Source organism: Nerophis ophidion, linkage group LG01 (genome assembly GCF_033978795.1).
Source record: "Nerophis ophidion isolate RoL-2023_Sa linkage group LG01, RoL_Noph_v1.0, whole genome shotgun sequence".
Lineage (NCBI taxonomy): Eukaryota > Metazoa > Chordata > Actinopteri > Syngnathiformes > Syngnathidae > Nerophis > Nerophis ophidion.
This window is the reverse complement of record NC_084611.1, coordinates 61,101-82,500: the sequence shown is the minus strand read 5'-3', so window position 1 is coordinate 82,500 and position 21,400 is coordinate 61,101. Positions and strand designations below refer to the sequence as shown.

General features: G+C 40.9%; 1 protein-coding gene across 3 annotated transcripts in view; it reads left to right on the top strand.

Annotated features, from left to right (window-relative positions):
• LOC133562507 (bifunctional heparan sulfate N-deacetylase/N-sulfotransferase 4-like) overlaps positions 1 to 10,098 on the top strand; it is a 195,437-nt gene extending 185,339 nt beyond the window's left edge. For 2 of the 3 annotated variants that reach the window (XM_061916631.1, XM_061916635.1), the window contains 2 exons: positions 6,272 to 6,382; positions 9,559 to 10,098. In XM_061916631.1, coding sequence (XP_061772615.1) covers positions 6,272 to 6,382; positions 9,559 to 9,588 — 141 coding nt within the window. In that variant the 3' untranslated portion in view covers positions 9,589 to 10,098. Of the gene's footprint in view, positions 1 to 6,271; positions 6,383 to 9,553 lie in introns of all 3 variants that reach the window. The other variant, XM_061916643.1, reaches the window with a different exon arrangement.
• The last annotated feature ends 11,302 nt before the right edge of the window (positions 10,099 to 21,400 follow it).

Sequence of the window (21,400 nt, the reverse complement as noted above, 5' to 3'; positions counted from 1 at the left end):
ACATAGTACTGAGATGTACTTTAGAGTAGACATGGAACTTAGATGTACTTTAGAGTAGACATAGAACTGACATGTACTTTAGAGTAGACATAGTACTGAGATGTACTTTAGAGTAGACATAGAACTAAGATGTGCTTTAGAGTAGACATAGTACTGAGATGTACTTTAGAGTAGACATAGAACTAAGATGTGCTTTAGAGTAGACATAGAACTAAGATGTGCTTTAGAGTAGACATGGGACTTAGATGTACTTTAGAGTAGACATAGAACTGAGATGTACTTTAGAGTAGACATAGAACTGAAATGTACTTTAGAGTAGACATAGAACTAAGATGTGCTTTAGAGTAGACATAGAACTGAAATGTACTTTAGAGTAGACATAGAACTAAGATGTGCTTTAGAGTAGACATAGAACTTAGATGTACTTTAGAGTAGACATAGAGCTGACATGTACTTTAGAGTAGACATAATACTGAGATGTACTTTAGAGTAGACATAGAACTAAGATGTACTTTAGAGTAGACATAGAACTGACATGTACTTTAGAGTAGACATAGTACTGAGATGTACTTTAGAGTAGACATAGAACTGAGATGTACTTTAGAGTAGACATAGATCTGAGATGTACTTTAGAGTAGACATAGAACTAAGATGTGCTTTAGAGTAGACATAGAACTGAGATGTACTTTAGAGTAGACATAGAACTGAAATGTACTTTAGAGTAGACATAGAACTGAGATGTACTTTAGAGTAGACATAGACTGACATGTACTTTAGACTAGATATAGAACTGAGATGTACTTTAGACTAGACATAGCCTGAGATGTACTTTAGAGTAGACATAGAACTGACATGTACTTTAGTGTATAAATAGAACTTAGATGTGCTTTAGAGTAGACATAGAACTAAGATGTGCTTTAGAGTAGACATAGTACTGAGATGTACTTTAGAGTAGACATAGAACTGAGATGTACTTTAGAGTAGACATAGAACTGAGATGTGCTTTAGAGTAGACATAGTACTGAGATGTACTTTAGAGTAGACATAGAACTAAGATGTGCTTTAGAGTAGACATAGTACTGAGATGTACTTTAGAGTAGACATGGAACTTAGATGTACTTTAGAGTAGACATAGAACTGAGATGTACTTTAGAGTAGACATAGGATTGAGATGTACTTTAGAGTAGACATAGAACTGAGATGTACTTTAGAGTAGACATGGAACTGAGATGTACTTTAGAGTAGACATAGAACTGAGATGTACTTTAGAGTAGACATGGAACTTAGATGTACTTTAGAGTAGACATAGAACTGAGATGTACTTTAGAGTAGACATAGGATTGAGATGTACTTTAGAGTAGACATAGAACTGAGATGTACTTTAGAGTAGACATGGAACTGAGATGTACTTTAGAGTAGACATAGAACTGAGATGTACTTTAGAGTAGACATGGAACTGAGATGTACTTTAGAGTAGACATAGAACTGAGATGTACTTTAGAGTAGACATAGATCTGAGATGTACTTTAGAGTAGACATAGTACTGAGATGTACTTTAGAGTAGACATAGAACTGAGATGTGCTTTAGAGTAGACATAGAACTGAGATGTGCTTTAGAGTAGACATAGAACTAAGATGTACTTTAGAGTAGACATAGATCTGAGATGTACTTTAGAGTAGACATAGTACTAAGATGTACTTTAGAGTAGACATAGGATTGAGATGTACTTTAGAGTAGACATAGAACTGAGATGTACTTTAGAGTAGACGTAGGATTGAGATGTACTTTAGAGTAGACATAGAACTGAGATGTACTTTAGAGTAGACATAGAACTGAGATGTACTTTAGAGTAGACATAGGATTGAGATGTACTTTAGAGTAGACATAGAACTAAGATGTGCTTTAGAGTAGACATGGGACTTAGATGTACTTTAGAGTAGACATAGAACTGAGATGTACTTTAGAGTAGACATAGAACTGAAATGTACTTTAGAGTAGACATAGAACTAAGATGTGCTTTAGAGTAGACATAGAACTGAAATGTACTTTAGAGTAGACATAGAACTAAGATGTGCTTTAGAGTAGACATAGAACTTAGATGTACTTTAGAGTAGACATAGAGCTGACATGTACTTTAGAGTAGACATAATACTGAGATGTACTTTAGAGTAGACATAGAACTAAGATGTACTTTAGAGTAGACATAGAACTGACATGTACTTTAGAGTAGACATAGAACTGAGATGTACTTTAGAGTAGACATAGAACTGAGATGTACTTTAGAGTAGACATAGATCTGAGATGTACTTTAGAGTAGACATAGAACTAAGATGTGCTTTAGAGTAGACATAGAACTGAGATGTACTTTAGAGTAGACATAGAACTGAAATGTACTTTAGAGTAGACATAGAACTGAGATGTACTTTAGAGTAGACATAGACTGACATGTACTTTAGACTAGATATAGAACTGAGATGTACTTTAGACTAGACATAGCCTGAGATGTACTTTAGAGTAGACATAGAACTGACATGTACTTTAGTGTATAAATAGAACTTAGATGTGCTTTAGAGTAGACATAGAACTAAGATGTGCTTTAGAGTAGACATAGTACTGAGATGTACTTTAGAGTAGACATAGAACTGAGATGTACTTTAGAGTAGACATAGAACTGAGATGTGCTTTAGAGTAGACATAGTACTGAGATGTACTTTAGAGTAGACATAGAACTAAGATGTGCTTTAGAGTAGACATAGTACTGAGATGTACTTTAGAGTAGACATGGAACTTAGATGTACTTTAGAGTAGACATAGAACTGAGATGTACTTTAGAGTAGACATAGGATTGAGATGTACTTTAGAGTAGACATAGAACTGAGATGTACTTTAGAGTAGACATGGAACTGAGATGTACTTTAGAGTAGACATAGCCTGAGATGAACTTTAGAGTAAACATGGAACTGAGATGTACTTTAGAGTAGACATAGAACTGAGATGTACTTTAGAGTAGACATAGAACTGAGATGTGCTTTAGAGTAGACATAGTACTGAGATGTACTTTAGAGTAGACATAGAACTAAGATGTGCTTTAGAGTAGACATAGTACTGAGATGTACTTTAGAGTAGACATGGAACTTAGATGTACTTTAGAGTAGACATAGAACTGAGATGTACTTTAGAGTAGACATAGGATTGAGATGTACTTTAGAGTAGACATAGAACTGAGATGTACTTTAGAGTAGACATGGAACTGAGATGTACTTTAGAGTAGACATAGCCTGAGATGAACTTTAGAGTAAACATGGAACTGAGATGTACTTTAGAGTAGACATAGAACTGACATGTACTTTAGAGTAGACATGGTTTACTAGACAGTGACATTGATATCACGGTAGAGATGTACGGTATCGCACTACTAGTGGCTTCATGGTCATGTTGGATAAACCCTTTTTCTCTACCATACTCTTCATTTTTGAAGTCTCCCAACCGCGTCTCCCCAGCGCCGGCAGCACTCGTGCACCCCAGACCATGTTGCTGCCACTTGGCCAGTGCTTCACTCGTGCACCCCAGACCATGTTGCTGCCACTTGGCCAGTGCTTCACTCGTGCACCCCAGACCATGTTGCTGCCACTTGGCCAGTGCTTCACTCGTGCACCCCAGACCATGATGCTGCCACTTGGCCAGTGCTTCACTCGTGCACCCCAGACCATGTTGCTGCCACTTGGCCAGTGCTTCACTCGTGCACCCCAGACCATGTTGCTGCCACTTCTCACTTCTTTTTTGTCAGGAGACACTAACCCTCTCCTCACGCTCTGCCATGACTACAAATAGTAATAATGTCTAAAAAGTAGATTTAAATACACCTCTGCATTAGATTGTTGTCTTAATATTAAACGTAACAAAAAAGAATAACTTTATTAAGAATGTTTTTAGTCTCTCACTCAGTGGTTCTTAACTTGGGTTCGATCCAACCCTGGAGGTTCGGTGAGTGGGCCTCAGGGGTTGGGGGGAGCCTCCTCTGCGTCAGTCAAGATACACCCGACTCATGGTGGAAATCAAAAACTTCAACCCCTTTAGGTGTATTATGGATACGGCAACACACTGATTGTCATGTGTGTCATTTGTTGGGAGTTCATAGACTGTGTTGCTTTTGTTCTTTGAAGAAGGTGATGTTCATGCATGGATCATTTTGTGCACCGGTCAAAAACATACATATAACTTTGTCTTGAATAGGAAAATGTATTTTATTTTTTCACTCCAGAAAGGTTGGGTGAATGTGCATCTGAAACTGGGGGGTTCGATACCTCCAACAAGGTTAAGAACCACTGCTCTAACTGAAACATTTAATCAATCAATCAATCAATCAATGTTTACTTATATAGCCCTAAATCACTAGTGTCTCAAAGGGCTGCACAAACCACCACGACATCCTCGGTAGGCCCACATAAGGGCAAGGAAAACTCACACCCAGCGGGACATCGGTGACAATAATGACCCAGTGGGACGTCGGTGACAATAATGACTATGAGAACCTTGGAGAGGAGGAAAGCAATGGATGTCGAGCGGGTCTAACATGATACTGTGAAAGTTCAATCCACAATGGATCCAACACAGTCGCGAGAGTCCAGTCCAAAGCGGATCCAACACAGCAGCGAGAGTCCCGTTCACAGCGGAGCCAGCAGGAAACCATCCCAAGCGGAGGCGGATCAGCAGCGCAGAGATGTCCCCAGCCGATACACAGGCGAGCAGTACATGGCCACCGGATCGGACCGGACCCCCTCCACAGGGGAGAGTGGGACATAAATCATTATTTCAACGCAAAAAAATATTTTGCGTTGTACTCTGGAATGCCCTCCCGGTAACAGTTCGAGATGCTACCTCAGTAGAAGCATTTAAGTCTCATCTTAAAACTCATCTGTATACTCTAGCCTTTAAATAGACCTCCTTTTTAGACCAGTTGATCTGCCGCTTCTTTTCTTTCTCCTATGTCCCCCCCTCCCTTGTGGAGGGGGTCCGGTCCGATGACCATGGATGAAGTACTGGCTGTCCAGAGTCGAGACCCAGGATGGACCGCTCGTCGGGACCCAGGATGGACCGCTCGCCTGTATCGGTTGGGGACATCTCTACGCTGCTGATCCGCTTGAGATGGTTTCCTGTGGACGGGACTCACTGCTGTCTTGGAGCCACTATGGATTGAACTTTCACAGTATCATGTTAGACCCGCTCGACATCCATTGCTTTCGGTCCCCTAAAGGGGGGGGGTTGCCCACATCTGAGGTCCTCTCCAAGGTTTCTCATAGTCAGCATTGTCACTGGCGTCCCACTGAATGTGAATTCTCCCTGCCCACTGGGTGTGAGTTTTCCTTGCCCTTTTGTGGGTTCTTCCGAGGATGTTGTAGTCGTAATGATTTGTGCAGTCCTTTGAGACATTTGTGATTTGGGGCTATATAAATAAACATTGATTGATTGATTGATTGAAATATGCAATTCAATGGATAATAATAATGAATTGAGAACATTAATTTAGGAGCACGGCGATGAGGTGGCGACTTGTCCAGGGTATACACCGCCTTCTGCCCGATTGTTGCTGAGATAGGCACTAGCGCCCCCCGTGACCCCAAAGGGAATAAGCGGTAGAAAACGGATAGATGGCTGGAATATGTAAAACACTTTAACCTCCAAAACAAAAATACATGATTTGAGAAGACCTGCACTAATATGATACCGATGTGTTGATATCACTCTATTGGCCGATAACGTTAACAGTCTGGCACGTTATCGGCAAAAATCTTTCTACACGCTCTCACTATTTTGTAGTCCTGTGTGGAGTGGTGGAAAAGGTCTGAGAGACTCCCTCTGGTGGCCAGAAATGAGAAGTGTGACAAAAGACATATACTCACAAAATGTGTAAAAGCTCTTTTAATCGCTAGAATTTTGTTTCGGGACTCATGTTCTGTGTGTGGAAGTGAAGCTTTAAACCTAATCCTGCCTGGCAACAACTGGCCGTGTAGATATAAAGAACGAGGTCACTTCTATAGTAGGGAAGGTTCATTCCTGGCTGGATCTGTCGCGAGAGGACGAGGAGAGAGTTCATCTTTGTGCAATACAGTGTGCTGAAAATGATTGAAAGCGCCACTCGACGTAGCAACTGACGTTGTGGTCAAAGTTGGAATTGCCACATAAGATATTCAACAGTGGATTTGTCACGTGTCATGTGTCAGGTGAAGCGCCATGAATCCCGCTTCTTCTTACACTGTCTTGCCTGTGCAGGCCCGTGCATTCCTGTCCAGGTTCTACAGGGAACACAACGTAGAACTGTCCAAGCTGCTGCATCGCCTCGGACAACCTCTGCCCTCCTGGCTGAGGGAGGAACTGCAGAAGGTCAGCACCATTCAACTCCCTTCATTGGTTCTGTGACCCAGCTCTCAACTCAAAACACTCGTATCTTAAATCAACAACACCCATAATGAAATTAATGGGGGATTCATCCCCAAATAGCACCATTTTAACAAGTAACACGTCTTTAAGACTAACGTTTAGATCACAAATGTTGTATAAAAACACACACCCTATTTTACGGACTATAGAGCGCACCAGAATATAAGCCCCACCCACTATATTTTAGAAGACAAAATATTGTTCTATATAGTATCCGCGCCGGACTATAAGTCACAGATATATACGTTGTGAGTTATTTACACATTTAAACATTTGTTTACATACCTTTATTGTTTCCAAACGCTGTCTGTAACACGGCAGTAAAATGGCTGATCAAACAAAACAGAAGTCATGGTCATGGACCCACTAGCTGCGCAAGCTAGCTCTCCACTCAGCTAAACAGACTCAATAACTCCACGCTGAGGTTTTGGTGAATTTACTGAGGAATTTCTAAAACCAAAACAGTACAAATATAATATCTTTATAAGTTAGTGGTAATAACACAGACACTCATAAACGTGTTAACATGTTAGCTGAGACTAACAATTATAGCTTTATTACAAACATGCATGAACACAATCCTACAGACATCACACGTGGGACGCGTTTGTAAGTAAGAATAGTTGTAGTTATATTGTAAAACTTACAAACATTGCTTGGAGAGTTAAATGAAGAATCCATATGAGTAGAAACGCTATGAATGAATAGTAGATGAAATAGGACTTGTACTTCCAGTTTAAGGCATTAAACGGAAGAAAACACTGTAGCCATGCACCCAGCAGCATGTGCAATGACCAAAGTTGTCCAAGAGATGGCGCCATGTGTGTTTGGTGTGGTACTCTGGCCATGTTGTCACATTTGTGTGTTTGGTGTGGTACTCTGGCCATGTTGTCACATTTGTGTGTTTGGTGTGGTACTCTGGCCATGTTGGCACATTTGTGTGTTTGGTGTGGTACTCTGGCCATGTTGTCACATTTGTGTGTTTGGTGTGGTACTCTGGCCATGTTGTCACATTTGTGTGTTTGGTGTGGTACTCTGGCCATGTTGTCACATTTGTGTGTTTGGGGTGGTACTCTGGCCATGTTGTCACATTTGTGTGTTTGGTGTGGTACTCTGGCCATGTTGTCACATTTGTGTGTTTGGTGTGGTACTCTGGCCATGTTGGCACATTTGTGTGTTTGGTGTGGTACTCTGGCCATGTTGTCACATTTGTGTGTTTGGTGTGGTACTCTGGCCATGTTGTCACATTTGTGTGTTTGGTGTGGTACTCTGGCCATGTTGTCACATTTGTGTGTTTGGTGTGGTACTCTGGCTATGTTGTCACATTTGTGTGTTTGGTGTGGTACTCTGGCCATGTTGTCACATTTGTGTGTTTGGTGTGGTACTCTGGCCATGTTGGCACATTTGTGTGTTTGGTGTGGTACTCTGGCCATGTTGTCACATTTGTGTGTTTGGTGTGGTACTCTGGCCATGTTGTCACATTTGTGTGTTTGGTGTGGTACTCTGGCCATGTTGTCACATTTGTGTGTTTGGTGTGGTACTCTGGCCATGTTGTCACATTTGTGTGTTTGGGGTGGTACTCTGGCCATGTTGTCACATTTGTGTGTTTGGTGTGGTACTCTGGCCATGTTGTCACATTTGTGTGTTTGGTGTGGTACTCTGGCCATGTTGTCACATTTGTGTGTTTGGTGTGGTACTCTGGCCATGTTGTCACATTTGTGTGTTTGGTGTGGTACTCTGGCCATGTTGTCACATTTGTGTGTTTGGTGTGGTACTCTGGCCATGTTGTCACATTTGTGTGTTTGGTGTGGTACTCTGGCCATGTTGTCACATTTGTGTGTTTGGTGTGGTACTCTGGCCATGTTGTCACATTTGTGTGTTTGGTGTGGTACTCTGGCCATGTTGTCACATTTGTGTGTTTGGTGTGGTACTCTGGCCATGTTGTCACATTTGTGTGTTTGGTGTGGTACTCTGGCCATGTTGTCACATTTGTGTGTTTGGTGTGGTACTCTGGCCATGTTGTCACATTTGTGTGTTTGGTGTGGTACTCTGGCCATGTTGTCACATTTGTGTGTTTGGGGTGGTACTCTGGCCATGTTGTCACATTTGTGTGTTTGGTGTGGTACTCTGGCCATGTTGTCACATTTGTGTGTTTGGTGTGGTACTCTGGCCATGTTGTCACATTTGTGTGTTTGGTGTGGTACTCTGGCCATGTTGTCACATTTGTGTGTTTGGTGTGGTACTCTGGCCATGTTGTCACATTTGTGTGTTTGGTGTGGTACTCTGGCCATGTTGTCACATTTGTGTGTTTGGTGTGGTACTCTGGCCATGTTGTCACATTTGTGTGTTTGGTGTGGTACTCTGGCCATGTTGTCACATGTGTGTTTGGTGTGGTACTCTGGCCATGTTGGCACATTTGTGTGTTTGGTGTGGTACTCTGGCCATGTTGTCACATTTGTGTGTTTGGTGTGGTACTCTGGCCATGTTGTCACATTTGTGTGTTTGGTGTGGTACTCTGGCCATGTTGTCACATTTGTGTGTTTGGTGTGGTACTCTGGCCATGTTGTCACATTTGTGTGTTTGGTGTGGTACTCTGGCCATGTTGTCACATTTGTGTGTTTGGTGTGGTACTCTGGCCATGTTGTCACATTTGTGTGTTTGGTGTGGTACTCTGGCCATGTTGTCACATTTGTGTGTTTGGTGTGGTACTCTGGCCATGTTGTCACATTTGTGTGTTTGGTGTGGTACTCTGGCCATGTTGTCGCCTGCACTCAATGAAAAAAGGTCTTTGGGGTAAAGTTCTACAATATGTGGACTATCCGCTGACAGGTCGTGCAAACTCCAAACTGCTGGTTTGGCGGGAGTATGGAGGAAGGCAAGATTATTTGATAAATATTTTGATAATGGTTTGATTTCCCAAATACGCAAAAGAAAGTTTGAAGCATTACGATTAGCTGAGACTGCTCTTATCTCAAAGCACTCTCAAGTTGAGGTACTATCGTAAAACACTCTTACAAAGCCATCTGAAAAAGTGAATTAAATCTTCTTCTTATGCCCCTCTATGCCACACCCCTCTATGCCCCCGCCCCTTTCTGTCTCTGCCTCTTTCTTAAGGTTAGATAACCTTCGCATCCATGAGCCGGGGTTAAAGGCCAAAGGTCGAACAGGTCGAGTTAACCGGGAAGGTCAGACGCACTCTCCGGTGGTGGACTCCCAACCCCCCAACCCCCCAACCCCCAGAACCCCCAACCCACCTCCCACCGGCCACCCCACCCCCGAGCGGGACGGGCGAGGACGCAACGCCTGATTTTCACGGCTGAGGGCAGAGAAGCGACGGAGGAGACATACGCAGCTTCCAAGGAGTTGATTCCACATTGGACTGGGGGGGGGATGGGGGCCCTCATCACCACTTTTGCACAAAAACACGTTCCCTTTACTTTCTTATGGTCTTGCCACAGCCAGCGTGTGGGGAGGCTCCTTTGTTGGAATCTGCTTGGGCTCTCAGGCCTCGGACACAAGGACCTGACACCTTGCTCAGGCCGCTCTTAAACACACACACACGGACAAGAAGACCTCCGTTGCGTCGGTGCTGGATGTGGAGAAGAAGAAGAAGAAGAAGAAGAAGAAGAAGAAGAAGAAGAAGAAGAAGAAGAAGAAGAAGACATTCCTAGCTTTCCCTCCTTTTCTGCTCCTGTGGGACGTCTGAAGTCTGACGTCTAAAGTCTGAAGTCTGAAGTCTGATATCAAAAGTCTGAAGTCTAAAGTCTGAAGTCTGAAGTCTGAAGTCTGATGTCAAAAGTCTGAAGTCTAAAGTCTGAAGTCTAAAGTCTGAAGTCTAAAGTCTGATGTCAAAAGTCTGAAGTCTAAAGTCTGAAGTCTGATGTCTAAAGTCTGAAGTCTAAAGTCTAAAGTCTGAAGTCTGAAGTCTGATGTCAAAAGTCTGAAGTCTAAAGTCTGAAGTCTAAAGTCTGAAGTCTAAAGTCTGAAGTCTGATGTCTAAAGTCTGAAGTCTAAAGTCTGAAGTCTGAAGTCTGAAGTCTGAAGTCTGATGTCAAAAGTCTGAAGTCTAAAGTCTGAAGTCTAAAGTCTAAAGTCTGATGTCAAAAGTCTGAAGTCTAAAGTCTGAAGTCTGAAGTCTAAAGTCTGAAGTCTAAAGTCTAAAGTCTGATGTCAAAAGTCTGAAGTCTAAAGTCTGAAGTCTGACGTCTAAAGTCTGAAGTCTGATATCAAAAGTCTGAAGTCTAAAGTCTGAAGTCTGAAGTCTGATGTCCAAAGTCTGACGTCTAAAGTCTGAAGTCTAAAGTCTGAAGTCTAAAGTCTAAAGTCTGATGTCAAAAGTCTGAAGTCTAAAGTCTGAAGTCTGATGTTTAAAGTCTGAAGTCTGAAGTCTGAAGTCTAAAGTCTAAAGTCTAAAGTCTAAAGTCTGAAGTCTGAAGTCTGAAGTCTGATATCAAAAGTCTGAAGTCTAAAGTCTGAAGTCTGATGTCAAAAGTCTGACGTCTAAAGTCTGAAGTCTAAAGTCTGAAGTCTAAAGTCTAAAGTCTGATGTCAAAAGTCTGAAGTCTAAAGTCTGAAGTCTGAAGTCTGAAGTCTGAAGTCTGATGTCAAAAGTCTGAAGTCAAAAGTCTGAAGTCTAAAGTCTGACGTCTAAAGTCTGAAGTCTGATGTCAAAAGTCTGAAGTCTAAAGTCTGAAGTCTGAAGTCTGATGTCAAAAGTCTGAAGTCTAAAGTCTGAATTCTAAAGTCTGAAGTCTAAAGTCTAAAGTCTGATGTCAAAAGTCTGAAGTCTAAAGTCTGAAGTCTGATGTCTAAAGTCTGAAGTCTGAAGTCTAAAGTCTAAAGTCTGATGTCAAAAGTCTGAAGTCTAAAGTCTGAAGTCTGACGTCTAAAGTCTGAAGTCTAAAGTCTGAAGTCTAAAGTCTGAAGTCTAAAGTCTGAAGTCTAACTAAAGTCTGATGTCAAAAGTCTGAAGTCTAAAGTCTAAAGTCTAAAGTCTGAAGTCTAAAGTCTAAAGTCTAAAGTCTAAAGTCTAAAGTCTGAAGTCTAAAGTCTGAAGTCTAAAGTCTAAAGTCTGATGTCAAAAGTCTGAAGTCTAAAGTCTGAAGTCTAAAGTCTAAAGTCTGATGTCTAAAGTCTGAAGTCTAAAGTCTGAAGTCTAAAGTCTAAAGTCTAAAGTCTGAAGTCTGAAGTCTAAAGTCGGAAGTCTGAAGTCGGGGGTGTCCAAAGGCCAAGCATGCGGGGCAGTTTTGATATTTTCCATTTTCCAAACCATGACATGATTTTTTTTTTTTTTCTTTTTTTTTAACCTTTTATGATGCTCTCAAATTTAGACCCGGGGACCCGGAAGGGTCTCAGTCATAAAAATGTTAAAAATCAGTCATATATTAAAATTTTTATGATTTATGACCTTTTTGTCAAAACACTCTTTTTATGGCAAACAGACAAAAATATGCAATATTTCCCCCAATAAATGATCAAAGTGTAATTTGCTGTGGAGCATTGATCACCCAACATAAGTCAATCATTCATAATAAGATTGACTTGAATTCATCTTGATTTTCAGATCAAAAATGACACTAGAATTCTTGGGGACCCAAAAGGGTCCCATCCTAAAAGTGTTAAAAACAAGCCATACTTTGGTTTTTTTTTACTTTCAAGGCTTAAGTCTCTGGATCAACTTCCGATCCATATCAAGTTTTTATGTTTTATGCCTTTTTCGTCAGAAATAACATGTTTTATCAAGTCAACAATTATAAAAAAAGAAAAAAGAAAAACGTAGCGACTTGTCCAGGGTGTACCCCGCCTTCCGCCCGACTGTAGCTGAGATAGGCGCCAGCGCCCCCCGCCACCCCGAAAGGGAATAAGCGGTAGAAAATGGATGGATGGATGGATGGAATTCATCATCATTTTTGTGAGCAATGAAAGTTTTTTTTAAAGATACACAACAATTTCAGGGGGTCCAAAAGGGGGGCACCATGAAAGTGTTCAAAACAAGCCATACATATTTGTTTTACTTTCAAAGCTTAAATCTCAAGATCAAGTTCAGATTTATTGTCAATTATACGTTTTTATTATGTTTTGGTTTTATTTTGTCAAAGAAAGCCTTTTCCACCAGGTTAATAATAAATCGTTGATTGTGAAGATTTTTTATTATTTGAGCAATGAGAGTTTTGAAGTAAAAATCAGCCTGCATTTGTGTTATTTGAGTCAAGATTGTATTGTTACATTTCACCTCTCTTACTCCACTTTTTTCTGATTTCTGTTTTTTAATAGTATTTTGTCAGTGTTCCACGGGGCCATTAACACTTTGGACACCCCTGCCTTAAGTTATTTTGGTTTCCATTTTAAGACGGACAAAACAGGACATGTCAAAAACGAGAAAGCAAAATAAAAATGAAGAAAATCCGCCTGATTGTGACTGCGAAGTTTTTTGTTCAGCGTTGCCATGGTAACCACCGGACTGCCCATATGCAACGTCGCCCACATTCAGTATCAGGGAATTCAACGTACCTTAATAAAAGTGCTGAGTCGTTTCTTGCACCGCAGTAAAAAGTTGCAGCTCCAATTGTTTTCATCAATCTTCGGTTTTTCCCGCCGTGGTAAAAGTCAAATGTGAGGAGCCTTGAATAAAAAGAATGGATGGATTGAAAGATAAAGGGAGGAAAAATGGCGTGAGAGATCCATAAAAATAAAAAAAAACGTCTATTTCTGTGCCAGGGGCCGGTCTGGGGGCCTCACGTCTAGACGAGAAGAGAAATTATTTACAACATGAACTACACAAGCAAACAAGTCGTTAGCAACAGTTCTACTATTCAGGGAAAAATATCACTTAGCAAAATAAACCATTTTACTGGATGTCAACATACAATTTGAAAAAAACATTTAAAGCAGACATTTCAGATGTATTAAATTAATAAATAACCAACACACGTGTTATTTGTGCGGTCCCCACATGGACGGAAGTATAATTTATAAACAACACATTTGTTGTTTGTGTGGTCCCCACATGGACGAAAATATAATTCATAACCAACACACGTGTTATTTGTGCGGTCCCCACATGGACGGAAGTATAATTCATAACCAACACACGTGTTGTTTGTGTGGTCCCCACATGGACGGAAGTATAATTCATAACCAACACACGTGTTGTGTGTATGGTCCCCACATGGACGGAAGTATAATTCATAACCAACACGTGTTGTTTGTGTGGTCCCCACATGGACAGAAGTATAATTCATAACCAACACATTTGTTGTGTGTGTGGTCCCAACATTTACGGAAGTATAATTTACAAACAACACATTTGTTGTTTGTGTGGTCCCCACATGGACGAAAGTATAATTCATAACCAACACACGTGTTATTTGTGCGGTCCCCACATAGACGGAAGTATAATTCATAACCAACACACGTGTTGTGTGTATGGTCCCCACATGGACGGAAGTATAATTCATAACCAACACGTGTTGTTTGTGTGGTCCCCACATGGACAGAAGTATAATTCATAACCAACACATTTGTTGTGTGTGTGGTCCCAACATTTACGGAAGTATAATTTACAAACAACACATTTGTTGTTTGTGTGGTCCCCACATGGACGAAAGTATAATTCATAACCAACACACGTGTTATTTGTGCGGTCCCCACATGGACGGAAGTATAATTTATAAACAACACATTTGTTGTTTGTGTGGTCCCCACATGGACGAAAGTATAATTCATAACCAACACACGTGTTATTTGTGCGGTCCCCACATGGACGGAAGTATAATTTATAACCAACACACATGCTGTTTGTGCGGTCCCCACATGGACGGAAGTATAATTCATAACCAACACACGTGTTGTGTGTATGGTCCCCACATGGACGGAAGTATAATTCATAACCAACACGTGTTGTTTGTGTGGTCCCCACAAAGTTGCAGCTCCAATTGTTTTCATCAATCTTCGGTTTTCCCGCCGTGGTAAAAGTCAAATGTGAGGAGCCTTGAATAAAAAGAATGGATGGATTGAAAGATAAAGGGAGGAAAAATGACGTGAGAGATCCATAAAAAAAAAAAAAAAAACGTCTATTTCTGTGCCAGGGGCCGGTCTGGGGGCCTCACGTCTAGACGAGAAGAGAAATTATTTACAACATGAACTACACAAGCAAACAAGTCGTTAGCAACAGTTCTACTATTCGGGGAAAAATATCACTTAGCAAAATAAACCATTTTACTGGATGTCAACATACAATTTGAAAAAAACATTTAAAGCAGACATTTCAGATGTATTAAATTAATAAATAACCAACACACGTGTTATTTGTGCGGTCCCCACATGGACGGAAGTATAATTTATAAACAACACATTTGTTGTTTGTGTGGTCCCCACATGGACGAAAATATAATTCATAACCAACACACGTGTTATTTGTGCGGTCCCCACATGGACGGAAGTATAATTCATAACCAACACACGTGTTGTTTGTATGGTCCCCACATGGACGGAAGTATAATTCATAACCAACACACGTGTTGTGTGTATGGTCCCCACATGGACGGAAGTATAATTCATAACCAACACGTGTTGTTTGTGTGGTCCCCACATGGACAGAAGTATAATTCATAACCAACACATTTGTTGTGTGTGTGGTCCCAACATTTACGGAAGTATAATTTACAAACAACACATTTGTTGTTTGTGTGGTCCCCACATGGACGAAAGTATAATTCATAACCAACACACGTGTTATTTGTGCGGTCCCCACATGGACGGAAGTATAATTTATAAACAACACATTTGTTGTTTGTGTGGTCCCCACATGGACGAAAGTATAATTCATAACCAACACACGTGTCATTTGTGCGGTCCCCACATGGACGGAAGTATAATTCATAACCAACACGTGTTGTTTGTGTGGTCCCCACATGGACAGAAGTATAATTCATAACCAACACATTTGTTGTGTGTGTGGTCCCAACATTTACGGAAGTATAATTTACAAACAACACATTTGTTGTTTGTGTGGTCCCCACATGGACGAAAGTATAATTCATAACCAACACACGTGTTATTTGTGCGGTCCCCACATGGACGGAAGTATAATTTATAAACAACACATTTGTTGTTTGTGTGGTCCCCACATGGACGAAAGTATAATTTATAACCAACACACATGCTGTTTGTGCGGTCCCCACATGGACGAAAGTATAATTCATAACCAACACACGTGTTATTTGTGCGGTCCCCACATGGACGGAAGTATAATTTATAACCAACACACATGCTGTTTGTGCGGTCCCCACATGGACGGAAGTATAATTCATAACCAACACATGTGTTGTTGGTGTGGTCCCCACATGGACGGAAGTATAATTCATAACCAACACGTGTTGTTTGTGTGGTCCCCACAAAGTTGCAGCTCCAATTGTTTTCATCAATCTTCGGTTTTTCCCGCCGTGGTAAAAGTCAAATGTGAGGAGCCTTGAATAAAAAGAATGGATGGATTGAAAGATAAAGGGAGGAAAAATGACGTGAGAGATCCATAAAAAAAAAAAAAAACGGCTATTTCTGTGCCAGGGGCCGGTCTGGGGGCCTCACGTCTAGACGAGAAGAGAAATTATTTACAACATGAACTACACAAGCAAACAAGTCGTTAGCAACAGTTCTACTATTCAGGGAAAAATATCACTTAGCAAAATAAACCATTTTACTGGATGTCAACATACAATTTGAAAAAAACATTTAAAACAGACATTTCAGATGTATTAAATTAATAAATAGGCACAGAATATAACATGTTGTTCTTGTTCTTTGCTTAAAAATGGACAATTTAGAGAAATAAATCATGATGAACGTGCCTGCGCACCCCCGTGCAACTCTGGGTGTTCGCCCCCACCCAATGTCAACATTCAGAAAGATCGGAGCGTGTGAAGGAAGTTATGACCGTTAGCATTTTTTTCCCACAAGGAGGGAGATGTTAGTGTCGTTATGCCCAAAAGAAATGCTAACATTAGCATGCTAACAACTAGAATGTGTCAAAAACCAGATTATGTGACTGTGAGGCGTACACTTGAAAAATTGGCTAAAAAAAGTTAGCATGTGTCAGGAACTAAGTTGTATGACCCTGAGACAAAATGCTAAAAAAAAAAGTTAGCATGCTAATCTTTAAATGCTAACACTTGTTTTTTTCCAGTTAGAAGTCTGAGGTACACAGCTAAAAAAAAGTTAGCATGCTAACAGTTAGCATGTGTAGTACCATGTTATATGAATTTAAGCTGTTTGGATGCAAAATTGTGTCAAGTACCAAGTTATATGACTCTGAGGCATAGAGCAAAAAAGTTAGCATGCCTATGTAAAATGTTAACACTTAGCATGTGTCAGGTACCATTTTATATGACACTGAGGCATGCACTAAAAGAAGTTAGCATGCAAGCAGATAGCGTGTTATGAACTTAAGGTGTTTGGCTGTATAATTGGCTAAATAAGATAGCATGTGTCAAGTAATAATAATAATGGATTAGATGTATTATCCCCTTTTTTCTAGACCCTCAAAGCTCTTCACAGGGAAGCTAGAACCAATCACACCTAGTGGTGTGAATGAAAGTAACAAGTTATATGAGTCGGAGGCACAGAGCTAAAATGTTAGCATGCTAATGTTAAAATGCTAACACTTAGCATATGTTAAGTACCATATTGTACCATACTGTGTGTATGACACTTTCTCAGTCTGCAGGCAAAACCCAAGCAAAGAGAAAGCTTGAGAACAAGTTTTAATGCAAAAATGGGAGTTTCTTCGGAAATGTCTGTCATTTTTCAAGTGTACATAAGAAAGTGTGTTCAATCTCCGGTAGGACAAATGTGCCCTAACAGGAAGTAAATAAGGACAAATATATGGCACACATACTGTGGTGTGCTCACAACACTGATTGCCTGACTTCTGACTTGTTACGGCAACAACAAAAAGACGTTTGAGCGTAAAGTCGCTCCTACAATCACGTGTTGTTTGTGTGGTCCCCAGATGGACGGAAGTATAATTCATAACCAACACGTGTTGTTTGTGTGGTCCCCAGATGGACGGAAGTATAATTCATAACCAACACGTGTTGTGTGTGGTCCCCACATGGACGGAACTATAATTCATAACCAACACACGTGTTGTTTGTGTGGTCCCCACATGGACGGAAGTATAATTCATAACCAACACACGTGTTGTGTGTGTGGGTCCCCACATGGACGGAACTATAATTCATAACCAACATACGTGTTGTGTGTGTGGTCCCCACATGGACGGAAGTATAATTCATAACCAACACTTGTGTTGTTTGTGTGGTCCCCACATGGACGGAAGTATAATTCATAACCAACACTCGTGTTGTTTGTGTGATCCCCACATGGACAGAAGTATAATTCATAACCAACACACATGCTGTTTGTGTGGTCCCCACATGGACGGAAGTAGAAATCATAACCAACACACGTGTTGTTTGTGTCGTCCCCACATGGACGGAAGTATATTTCATAACCAAAATACATGTTGTTTGTGTGGTCCCCACATGGACGGAAGTATAATTCATAACCAATACACTTGTTGTTTGTGTGGTCCCCACATGGACGGAAGTAGAAATCATAACCAACACACGTGTTGTTTGTGTCGTCCCCACATGGACGGAAGTATATTTCATAACCAAAATACATGTTGTTTGTGTGGTCCCCACATGGACGGAAGTATAATTCATAACCAATACAGTTGTTGTTTGTGTGGTCCCCACATGGACGGAAGTATAATTCATAACCAATACACTTGTTGTTTGTGTGGTCCTCACATGGACGGAAGTATAATTCATAACCAATACAGTTGTTGTTTGTGTGGTCCCCACATGGACGGAAGTATAATTCATAACCAATACACTTGTTGTTTGTGTGGTCCCCACATGGACGGAAGTATAATTCATAACCAATACAGTTGTTGTTTGTGTGGTCCCCACATGGACGGAAGTATAATTCATAACCAATACACTTGTTGTTTGTGTGGTCCCCACATGGACGGAAGTATAATTCATAACCAAAACACATGTTGTTTGTGTGGTCCCCACATGGACGGATGTATAATTCAAACCAACACACATTGTTTGTGTGGTCCCCACTTGGACGGAAGTATAATACATAACCAACACACGTGTTGTTTGTTTGGTCCCCACATGGACGGAAGTATAATTCATTACCAACATATGTGTTGTTAGTGTGGTCCCCACATGGACGGAAGTATAATTCATAACCAACACTCGTGTTGTGTGTGTGGTCCCCACATGGACGGAAGTATAATTTATAACCAACACACGTGTTGTGTGTGTGGTCCCCACATGGACGGAAGTATAATTCATAACCAACACACTTGTTATTTGTGCGGTCCCCACATGGACGGAAGTATAATTCATAACCAACACGTGTTGTTTGTGTGGTCCCCACATGGACAGAAGTATAATTCATAACCAACACACATGTTATTTGTGCGGTCCCCACATGGACGGAAGTATAATTTATAAACAACACATTTGTTGTTTGTGTGGTCCCCACATGGATGGAAGTATATTTCATAACCAAGACACGGATGGAAATATGATTCAAAACCAATACGTGTTGAAACAAGTGCATGTGACAGTGCAGCTAGTTTTTGAAAAAGACTATCCCACAATACCAAGACAAAAGGTGGAATAAAAGAGTGATGTGAGGAGAAAATGTTGACACTGATGACAGAACTGTCATGCAGGCTCTTTTTGTAGTGTTGTCACTGTTACAAAAATATATCAAAGTTAGAATCCTCAGATTGATCTGAAGTTGATTGAAAGAAAGTAAAACATTTTTAACACTTATGAGTGGGTGCTCTTTTGGGTGGTTTTTTAAATTTTTTTTATCTAGGGCCACATTGCAGGTACGGCTGCCTTGAGAGGGCCACTTTGAAAACATCTTAAATACAAATATGAATAGTCTTCCTAGACAATTTGTGTTCTTTTTGATTACTGTACTTGTTGCTGAAAGGTTGACTTTGCTTGTTGCAGGATCAGATCATCTAAATATATCTAATATTTCAATGCAAATCATTTAAATATGCATTTGAATGCAAATCATCTACATATTTTTAATATTTGAATGCAGATCCACTAAATATATCTAATATTTGAATGCAGGTCATTTAAATATATCTAATACTTGATTACAGGGCTGCACGGTGGAAGAGGGGTTAGTGCGTCCGCCTCACAAAACGAAGGTCCTGAGTAGTCCTGGGTTCAATCCCGGGCTCGGGATCTTTCTGTGTGGAGTTTGCATGTTCTCCCCGTAACTGCGTGGGTTCCCTCCGAGTACTCCGGCTTCCTCCCACCTCCAAAGACATGCACCTTGGTATAGGCCCCTCCCACCTCCAAAGACATGCACCTGGGGATAGGCCCCTCCCACCTCCAAAGACATGCACCTGGGGATAGGTTGATTGGCAACACTAAAAGATCCCTAGTGTGTGAATGTTATGTCTATCTGTGTTGGCCCTGCGATGAGGTGGTGACTTGTCCAAAGTGTACCCCGCCTTCTGCCTGATTGTAGCTGAGATAGGCACCAATGCCCCCACGCAACCCCAAAGGGAATAAGCGGTAGAAAATGAATGGATGGATGGATTTGATTACAGATCCACTAAATATATCTAATATTTGAATTCAGATTTGTTTAATTTAACCTAATATTTAATTTAACCCTAACCCTAACCCTAAATATCTGAATGCAGATCATGTAAACGCATCCAATATTTCAATGCAGATCATCTAAATCAGGGGTGCCCATTACATCGATCGCAATCGACTGGTCGATCTCGGAGGGTGTGTCAGTCGATCTCAAGCCAGGCATTAAAAAAATAGACATAAAAATGAGCAATCATCAATCATACCAAGACTTCACTTTCGTCAGTTGTTTGACATTCTCGGCACCCGAGGATCTTGTGAGATGACGCTGGCTGCTGCGAGCTCATATTTAAGAAAAAAAATCACTAACAGGGCGGACGCAGAGAAACACATTTTATTTCTAGAGACTCTGTACCTACTGTCAACACTCTAAAGACCGACAGCACAGTTCCTGTCTTCACCATAAAAGACCTGTTTCATCCTGCCTGTGCTAACAAAATAAGAGTCTCAGAAAGCTAGCGTGCACAAGCTAGCGAGCTACGGAGTTTGATGCCAATGTATTTCTTATAAAGTTGTTGCACCTTTCCTGCTTCCGGCGCCTAGACCGTAGTCAAGGAGTGCAGGGGAGACACTTCTCCAGGGCCCATGGACTCTCGGGGCAACACCCTTCACTTTACCCGGCAGTGGGTCTTCACAATTCCGGACTCCAGGGCAAAATGTCCAGTCCAGCCATTAGTTGCAAGTCGTGGCTTTTTATTTCCGTCTTGCACACAGTCAAAATCCCACACAAAAACACTATCCACTCCCCCGCCCTCAGCGACCGCTCCCTCTCCTCTCTCGCCCACACACTCACCTGCTGCCACGCATTAAAGGGCCACACACACATATGCTACTCTCATAACAAAGTGTTTAAAAAGGAGTATGCAAGTTGGACAAATGAGATGCCAAATCCAACCACTTTCATGTGGTATTGGACAGAAAGGAGGACTTTTTTTTTCCTCCATTTGAAAATGCGGACGTTATCAGCACCACTGTCTAATTCCAATCAATGCAAGTCATCAGAATCAGGTAATACACCAACTTATAGTCTTGTCTTCATGAAAGAAAGGAATCTATGTGTGTTAAACATGCTTGTATTATCATTAAACACCATTAACTTGTTAATAAAAATGTCTGTTTCATAAATAAATACATATAAATGATAAATAGGAATGAGGTAGATCTCCTCGACTTGGTCAATTGAAAAGTAGCTCGCCTGCAGAAACAGTGTGAGCGCCCCTGGTCTAAATGCATCCAATATTTAAATACAGAT